General features: G+C 39.0%; 1 protein-coding gene across 1 annotated transcript; it reads left to right on the top strand.

Annotated features, from left to right (window-relative positions):
• Window positions 1-2,186: 2,186 nt before the first annotated feature.
• unc45a (unc-45 myosin chaperone A) lies at window positions 2,187-8,225 on the top strand. The gene is made up of 19 exons (XM_037683170.1): window positions 2,187-2,210; window positions 2,426-2,618; window positions 3,543-3,718; window positions 3,798-3,887; window positions 4,003-4,170; window positions 4,440-4,608; window positions 4,737-4,907; window positions 5,061-5,232; window positions 5,333-5,633; window positions 5,718-5,812; window positions 5,973-6,114; window positions 6,290-6,430; window positions 6,603-6,730; window positions 6,802-6,868; window positions 6,960-7,073; window positions 7,161-7,276; window positions 7,475-7,592; window positions 7,676-7,831; window positions 7,913-8,225. The coding sequence occupies exons 1-19, from the start codon at window positions 2,187-2,189 to the stop codon at window positions 8,186-8,188; spliced, it is 2,817 nt and encodes a 938-aa protein (XP_037539098.1). The 3' UTR covers window positions 8,189-8,225.
• The last annotated feature ends 1,517 nt before the right edge of the window (window positions 8,226-9,742 follow it).

Raw genomic sequence — 9,742 nt, 5'->3', positions numbered from 1 at the left:
AGACAGATAGATAGATAGATAGATAGATAGATAGATAGATAGATAGATAGATAGATAGATAGATAGATAGATAGATAGATAGGTGTGTTGGAATATACAACAATGCAATGTGTAAGGTCTCTTGTTAAAATATGTGCATCATATAGAGTAGTGTGCAAAAGCATGAGCAGCTCTTCTCTGCCTCTTACTGGCTGGTTGTATTCTCTGTTTGCTCATGGTTCATACACTTATTTGATTTGGATCCCATTTCCCCTGATACATAGCAGCAGAGGATATAACACCACCTGACAATCTACAGTCATACTGACTGCATTCTACTCTACATGGTGCAAAACTGATTGTTTTTAACAAACAAATTGGTTTACTTACTTCTCATATTGCAGTAGTGGTGTTAATACAAATAATGCATACATTCTTACGTGAGCTGCCATTAGAACATGCTTAGTCAAATTATTTAAAATGCACAACCTTTAGTTTATGTGCTTGTACAAGTTTTTGGTACTGTATTTTTGAAAAAGTAATCAAAAATGTCTCATTCTTGAAATGTGGTGTTTCTTGTTTTCTGTTACCTAATCATAAGTGCATCTAATCTAGTGCTTTCTCCAACCCTGCTCACAGGATAATAATCATGAATAGACACAAAGTTTGCTTTTTAAGGAAGTAAAACACATTTGCACACCTACTGGACTCAATCCAACAGGACTTATTTAGTCACAATATGATTTCTAAATTAATTACTCTGCATTTTACATAGTACCACTAATTAGCATCTTACTGAAAAAATAATACTGGACAGAACCATGACCGTCAGTTACTGAGTCAAACTTAATTATTTTCTTTATAACTTTTATAATTATGATGTAATACTACCTCTGACCATAACTACGAACTACTGTACAAGTAAAAAACACCTGGAAACACCTGAGTGAAAAATGTAGTGATATTTTGATGGCTCATTCAGGAACTGTTGGTGTGTTTTTAGAAACAGGAGATGTGCTGGCACTTCAATAATTAATCTGCAGACTGTGCAGGGAAGGCAGGAACAGATGGTGGCATTTTCAATTTAAGTCCAGTCACAAGAGACTATACTTTTAATAGAATCTACAAAAATATTCAAAGTGCAACGATGAAGGTGTTTGACTTGTTTTGTTAGGTTTGGCTCCAGAGAATATACCAGTAATGACAGTGTAATCTCTCACAAAACACAGTGGTGATAAAGAACAAACACAGCTGCTATTGATTTGGTTTGGATTTTATTTATTATTGTTTTAGAGTTCTGCTGGTGCCATCGCTGAGCCTCGTAGATCTCCTGTGGCTCTGCTATGTTTGAGGTTCTATCTAAACCGTTATGACAGGCTGCTCGTAACAAAGTGCAATTTAAAATGGGTTCTTTGCCAAGTTAGCCGTTATGTGTCAATACAAAGGTTTTAGGTTGAAGTTAGGTAGTGTAACAACAATAATTTTTAAATGTTATATATAATTAATTATAGAAACTCACTTAAACATTTAGAAAACTTGGAAAACTAATGCACAAGGTTATTTAAAAAAAAATACAAGTGCTTCTATCATTAGGGGAGCAAAATTTTTAAAAAGGGTGGAATGGTTTAAGACTTTTGCACAGTAGTGTTTTAACCTCATAAGAGCTATGCTAACCTCATAATGTGGCATCTTTTTAGTTGGCTTATATTACTCTTACTACTTATCTCTGTAAAACTTTCTATAAATGTGTTCTGCTTTTGATGCATCAAACATGAAATGCTTTTGATTGCTCTAATGTTGTAACCCTTACAAATCCTGTTTTAAACTGAAATGTGCAACTTTACAATTAAGACATTCTGCCCAACTATAAACTTTTAATATGTTCCTTCATTTACATTCCCAGTTTTTCTTTTATGCCTGAGAACTGTGGTATGACTTTTAGTGTTGACTGAAAAAAAGCCACAGGATGAAAACGGAACCAAATTAAATGAAAAACAAAAAAGATAAACACAAGCTGCTCTTTACCGTTTTTGGTAAGCAGGGCAGGAGGAGAGGGGCGGGGCTGGTGCGTGACGTCATCAACGTGCTGCGCAAACCCGGAAGCATACGAAGATGTTCGAAGTTGGCGTCGTTTGTAAAAACTAAGTGATATAAAAGTACAAATTCGCCGCACTACGTCCCACCATATTGTGTGCGACACACTGAAGATGAGTGACAGTGAAAAACAGAAGGTAAGGAAGCAGCAAAGAGCCGCTCGGCGGATTTTTATACTTTTTTTTTTTCTGCAAGCATAACTGTCATCCTGGCTAGGAGCCGTTAAATACATTACAGCTTAACTATTCTGGGGTTTATTTGGTTCAAATCAATGTGTAGCCACTAGCCATATCCGCTTTTGCTGTTTTGTGCGTGCTCCCGAGACAATACTCACCTTTTCTTCTAAATTCAGGACCCTGCAGCTCTGAAGGAGGAAGGGAACATCCTCTTCAAAACGGGAGACCTGCAAGGAGCTGTCTGCTGCTACACCAAAGCACTAAAACTGACTGATAACCAAGCTGACAGTGCTGTTCTGTATCGTAACCGCTCCGCCTGTTACCTGAAGCTGGAGGAGAACAGCAAAGCAGAGGCTGATGCATCCAAAGGTCAGACAGTTCCCTCTGATTAATATCATTCACAAGTTCAGAAGGCCATATTGACAATGCACCTTTCACCGTTCTCTAGTTTGTCAAGGATTTTAACCTCACTGAAAACTGCTGATTTTGTTCGGTTGCCACAAAGCATTGTAAAACATTGAAAAAAATAATAATAAGTAACACCAAGCAGTTCTTCATAATTATTAGGAAGGCACTACAGACCAGATGGATAAAAAGAAAAACATTCCAGCAGAAGTAGCAAAAATGAAGCTCATATCACAAATGTTCAGGACTTAGGGTTGAAGAAAACGGAGAGTGTGTTAAAGAGGTGAAAGAGTTCAGGCAGGATGGAGTGGATGGAGAAAAGTTTCCAGAGTGATTTGCGGCAAAAAGATGGCAGAAAAGGTCAAAGGAAAAGTTGACGAGACAATGGTGAGACTAGTTATGCTGAAGGGTTTGCAGTCATATTGACAAAAAAAAAAACAGGAGAAAGAACTGGAATTGGAGAGCTGAAGATGTAGAGGTTCTTCTAGGGAGTGACAAGGATGGATAAGATTAGAAATGAGATCATCAGAGGTCCAGCACAGGTTGAACACCTGGGAGACTCTATAACAGCTGCTGCTGTTAGAGAGGCCAGACTGAGAAGGTTTAGACAAGTCCATAAGGAGGGACAGTGGGAATACTGGTAGAAGGATGTTAGAAATGCAGCAAAAAAAGGCAAAGAGGTTATATTTGGTTACAGTTAGTGAAAACATGGAGGTAGTTGGAGGGAAGACAGAGTGAGATGGAGGAAGACTTGCTATGGTGAACTCAAAAGAAGGGAGCAGCCGAAAGAAACTTACTAGTTTCTGTAACAGAAAACCTTTAAATGAAGACAATGGAAGCCTTGACTGGTTGAGAATTTGATGTTCACAACTGTCTCCATTTTTTCAGCGCTCGACGCTGACCCGGGTGACGTGAAAGCTAGGTTTCGAAGGGCTCAGGCTTTTCAGAAGCTTGGTCAGTTTGACCAGGCTTTTCTGGATGCTCAGAGATGTGCCCAGCTGGAGCCCAAAAACAAAGCCTTCCAGGATCTGCTTAGACAGCTGGGAGCACAGATCCAGCAAAAGGTGATGTTAGGCTGATGTGGTCCACGGAGCATCATCTTGTAATTGTTTTTGCTAATTTTGATCTTTTGTTACTCTTCAGTCAGCACAGCTAAACTCCACAGATGCTCGTGTGCAGCAAATGTTCTCTCTCCTCTTGGATGCTTCTGCTAAAGACGCCGATCGACAGAAGGTACAGATGGTTTAGACGCCCAAACAAATCTCTCTCACTCTTTATCTAGTTGATTCTTTATGTATCTGTAAAACTTTATTTCACTAAAATATTTCAATACTTGAAACGTTTTCAGGCAGCTCAGAATCTGGTGGTATTGTCTCGAGACGAGGGAGGAGCTGAGCAGATTTTCCGCAATGATGGAGTAAAGCTAATTCAGAAACTTCTTCAGTTGAAGCAGGAGGATGTTGTCCTTTCTGCTCTCAGGACTTTAGTTGGTTTGTGCACAGGGCATCAGTCAAGAGTAAGTGTGATCATTCTCCCTCAAACTGTTAATTTTGTCACCTTTCCAGTCACTGGATTACTGTTACCCTCTAACTTTTTGGTTTTTAAGTGTCACGTTTATTTCTTATTAAATCAACTTTAAAGTATGTCCAAATGCTGGTGTTTGTTGATACCAGTATTAATTTAGTGATAATTCACATATTCATATATTTGTAAAGATTACAGTTTACACATATTTCCAAAACTTATAACTTTTAAAGTTTGCCAACATCTTCTCTTTTTTTCAAGACTATGGCTATAGTGAATGAGCTGGGAATGGACCAGCTGTGTGCAGTAATGGGGTCAGGGGTTTCCACTGTGTCTCTGGCTGCCTGCCACCTGCTGCAGGTGATGTTTGAAGCTCTGACAGAGGGAATGAAAAAAGAGATCAGGGGGAAGGATGAAGCCATACTCCCTGGTGAGTTTGATCAGCATTCGTCTTCATATTTGGAGTAGAAAACACTCCAAAAGTTGGCCTGAAACCCAAGCTTTTTGAGTGCGTCAGCCTTCGGTTCTGCTGTAACCCTTTCTCTAAATTTTACTCAGAACCATCTAAGGAACTGCGTTCAATGCTGCGCCACCTTTTGGAAATGTTGCCAGCATCTAGTGTGTCGGGGCCGGGCAGAGACAGCGCCATCAACCTCCTGGTCAAACAAGTACCCCGCAAGTCTTTGAAAAACCCCGACAACTCCCTTACATTACTGGTGATAGACCAGGGTATGAAAAACACCTGCATGCATTATCTTTCAAATATATGTACCAGTACTTTGTAATCTTGATTTTTTTTTAAAGTGTTATGTTTTCATGCCTGCTTTCAATCAGTTAATGGTTTTATATGGCAACTTTGTAACCAGTTTTAATGTCATGCAGGGCTAAATAAAATTCTGCAAGTGGCTGGGACCATCCCTGAGCTTACAGAGGGGCCACCTCTTACAGACAACACACACATGACCTGCTCTGTGCTGCTTAGCAAACTCTACGATGACCTCAACAATGACAAAGAGCGGGAGAACTTTGGCAAACTATCTGAAGAATACGTTCAGTGAGTTGACTGATGCATCAGTTTTTGCTTACTGCCTTGGTAACCTTTTTGATAAAGGCTTTAAGACTAAAACATGCTCTCTAATCTGTGATTTGGATAGGCAACACTTTAGCCGGCCCGGCCTAGAAGGCAAGCTGCGTGCCATCCAGACAGTGTCTGTGCTCCTTCAAGGTCCAAGCGACGTGGGCAACAGAGCTCTAGAAATGTCAGGAATGATGGACGCTGTGATCTCTCTCTGTGCTTCTGAAGATGCACGTCACCAGCAGATAGCGGTTGAGGCTCTTATCCACGCTGCAGGCAAAGCCAAGAGAGCTTCTTTCATCACAGCCAATGGCGTGGCCCTTCTCAAGGACCTCTACAAGAAGAGCGAGAATGACCAGATACGAGTGAGAGCCCTTGTGGTAAGTGTTGCAGTCCAGACAGCGCATGAGAATAACATCTCTGATTAAAGATGAAGCTCATGGTTTGTGTGGGTCGTTGCACAGGGTTTGTGCAAGCTCGGATCAGCAGGAGGGACAGATTTCAGCATGAAGCAGTTTGCAGAGGGATCCACGCTCAAGCTGGCCAAGCAATGCAGGAAGTATGTTTCTGTTTGCTAAATATTGTTTCTGGAATAAATTAGGAGAAATGTGTTACATCTGATCCTAATTTTTACTCTTCTTTATCAAACACATTTAAGAAGTGACTTTTTTTTTTTAGGGGTTGAATAAAAGATGTAAGCGTTATATCTTTTCTGTTAGGTGGCTGTGTAATGAGTCTTTGCCTGCAACCTCCCGCCGCTGGTCAGTGGAAGGTCTCGCCTACCTCACTTTTGACGCTGATGTGAAGGAAGACTTGGTGGAAGACAAAAATGCTCTTCTGGCCATGTTTGAACTAGCAAAGGTTTAACTGATTATTTTATTTGTGTTTGTTTTAATGTTTAACACGCAAGTAGAAACAAAAATAATAATAAAGCCTGATTATGCCATCCACTTTAAATGTGCGTCATTGAAAGGTGTCACCAACATTTACGCTTTATATTTTTGTTGTGCTTCTTTCTTTACGTGTATTCGTGCAGTCTGAAGATAAGACTGTGCTTTTCGCCGTGGGTTCTACGTTAGTGAATTGCACCAACAGCTACGATGTGGAGAAACCAGACCCTCAGATGTTGGAGCTGGCCAAGTATGCAAAGCAACATGTTCCCGAGGAGCATCCCAAGGTGCTGCTTAAGTCCTCCTTTGTTCATTAACAGACATGTTTACCTTCGATGAGGCTCGTTTGTTATATTACATCAATTTATTTTCATTTCTCAAGGTACCTTAGTGTTTTGTCTATTTTTCTTTAAAGAGTGTCTCTTTTGATTTGTTTATTTTCCTGCCTTTTTATATTAGGATGCACCTTCTTTTGTGGAAAAAAGGGTAGTTAAGCTGCTGGACGCTGGTGTAGTGTCTGCGTTAGTGTGCATGGTTAAACAGGAGAGTCCTGCCCTCACTGACGCTTGTAAGGAATGTATTGCCAGGTAAAAATAAGATTTTTTATTTTTAGCTGCATGTCTTTCTGTACATTTTGTAATAACTTTTGTCATGGCAGGGTCTTTTTGGCTTTGGTGGAACGGCAGGAAGACAGAGGCACAGTGGTGGCACAAGGTGGAGGAAAGGTACAACAAATACAAGCAGTTTAGCCTGCAAAATAAATGAAAATATTTTTGATTTAGGAGGGTAAAAATTGATGTCTATTGTCTTCAACAGGCTTTGATTCCTCTTGCAACTGACAACACAAATGTAGGAAAAGTAAAAGCTGCACAAGCCCTTGCAAAAATAGCCATCACGTCTAATCCAGAGATAGCCTTTCCAGGAGAGAGGGTAAAAATGCAAACAGTATTACAAAACACGGTAGTTGAAAATGTAAACTGATTCTTGGTATAACTTTATCCTACATTTTGTTGGCAGATCTATGAGGTTGTGCGCCCACTTGTGAACCTTTTGAGTCTAGAGTGCACCATGTTGCAGAACTTTGAGTCTCTGATGGCTCTCACCAACCTGTCCGGCATCAGTGAAAGACTCAGGTTGGCCACTAGGGGGCAGTCTCCCCTTGTTAATACACAGTTGTTTTCATAGACACATTATAAGAATGTCATTTAGAAATTATTATTCAAAACATTTAAAACAAGTCACTAAACTTACTGTTTAGTTCTACTGGAGTTATAGTTGAAAAGATTTGTTACATAATTTAATTCATTTTTAATTGTGTTTTCTTCTCACAGACAAAAGATCATCAAGGAAAAAGCTCTACCAAAAATTGAAGGCTACATGTTTGAGGAGCATGATCTCGTCCGAGCGTCTGCTACAGAGTGCATGTGTAATTTAGTTTGGAGTACAGAGGTAACGTTCTTATTTTTCACAGCAAAATGTATCATGCAAATGTGAAAACAGGGTGAACTTACAGCAGCGTGCCGTGTTCTCAGGTGCAGAACTTGTACCTGGCCACAGGCAATGATCGGCTGAAGCTGCTTGTGCTTTACAGCGGCGAAGATGACGAAAGGCTTCGGAAAGCTGCTGCAGGAACTCTGGCCATGCTAACAGCTGAACAGCCTGAGCTCTGCGCCCGCATCCCTGGAACTGTAAGAAAACTGTTCTTTTAACTTTAACCAACACTGGATATGATATGTTCTGTGCATGACTTCTGTGGTTGTTCTTTGTAGACGACCCATTGGCTAGAGATCATGCAGGCTCTTCTGCTCAGTGAAATATCCGACCTACGTCATCGTGGAGTGGTCGTTGTTAAAAACATGATGGAGGCCGAGAAAAGTTTGGCTGAAACTCTCATGGAGAGCGAAGTCCTGGAGATACTTTCTGTCCTGGCAAAGGGAGGAGAAGGCAACCCAGATCCTGTGTCCAAGATCGCTCAGAACTGTTTGGATAAAGCAGTGGAGTACGGCATCATTCAGAGCAGGGAGGAGAAGGAGGAGAGCAAATGAAATGTGCAGTGTGTGGATGTGCCTCTTAGTGCTTTGAGAATTATGAAACCTGAATACATTGTTTTTGACAAGATTTTTTTTTCCAATAAAACTATAAAAGGTAATAACAAAATTAAGTCATATTATGATGACCAAAAGACAATGTTTAGTCACAAAGCTTTAAAGGAGGCACATCATGCCCTGTTCTCTCAATTTGACACGGTTTCTTCAGGTCTTAATATTTTTATTTTAAGTGCATTGGTCAGAAAACGGTACCAAAACACTTTGATCTAACTTTTTTTAATTGCAGCTTATTTTAAGAACATATTAAAAGATATTACTTTACAATCTTTCCCTTTTTTAAGATGGCTATAGACACAAATCAATGCAACCGTAATATTTAAAGAAAGCCTTTCACATTCAGTCGGACACTGCAAATAGAAAATAAACGGTTTGCTTTCACGTGCTTGCACCCTCATCTAAAATTTGGTCATGGATAGTTGGTAATAATCCAGAGTTTAGGCAGAATCTTGACACAAGTCATGCCTAGCTAACTCGTGTTGACAAAACTGGATTGCAGACAAAAACATTGAGAAATGAGCAGCCGACAGACTGGTTAACACTGGTTTTCATGGTTCAGTCTCATGTTAGATTTAAAAACTCCCAGGTTTTGCTATGGACTCATAAGAGTGAGGTTAGGAACTGTCGCCTATAAAAGCTAAGTTTTGATTGATTTTTAATCGATATACTGGCTTACAATATTATTTTAACTATGGATTTTTTTTAAGAACCTCAATCCATTTAATTGCTCTAATCATGAAATAAGTTCTTTTCACTTCTAGTTAATCCAAAAACCAAAACATTTCGAACAACTTTAAAACATATGAGGCTTAAAATTATTTTTACTTCCATTTATCTCTTTTCACTGCTGTCACATTGTATTTTTATACTTTTTTCAAATATGTATATTTTTCTTGTCGCTCAATGGACCGTTCCAGACTTTTTTCTTTTTACAAAATAAGACTTCTACTTAATTGTTTACTTTTTATTTTATTTATACAAAACTTAATTTTATACACTTCTATTTCAATGTTTTGCTGTGTTATGCTCTCAGTAATGAAGATAAATGTGCACCTTTTGTATCATCGTTTATTATAATCACCGTTACAGCCTCATCACTACATTCCGTGAACGTTGACTGTGGTTTGCCGTTGCATTAAGATGAACACTTGGAATGAAAATAAAGTTTTGTACTGGACTTGGTCTCATCTCTCAGCTGCAGATTGAAAGGGTAGCCACTATAAAATATTTTGCCACCCTCGTGTTTGATAGGCTTTTTTTTCTTTTTTTTTTTTTGCATTGCTGGAAGTTGGTAAAATCTTAAAAAATAAACTCTGTTCTATATGTCACTAGTTTAGAGTTCATCCATCTATTACCTTTTACCCGCTTTTTCATTTTCAGGTCATGAGGGTCACTGGTGCCCATATTCAGCAGTTGCTGTAGGAGAGGCATATTATATATATATATATATATATATATATATATATATATATATATATATATATATATATATAT

Source organism: Nematolebias whitei, chromosome 10 (genome assembly GCF_014905685.2).
Source record: "Nematolebias whitei isolate Nwh7 chromosome 10, NemWhi1, whole genome shotgun sequence".
In the NCBI taxonomy this organism is placed as follows: Eukaryota; Metazoa; Chordata; class Actinopteri; order Cyprinodontiformes; family Rivulidae; genus Nematolebias; species Nematolebias whitei.
Note: the sequence above shows the minus strand (reverse complement) of the source record. Positions and strands in the feature narration are given on the sequence as shown.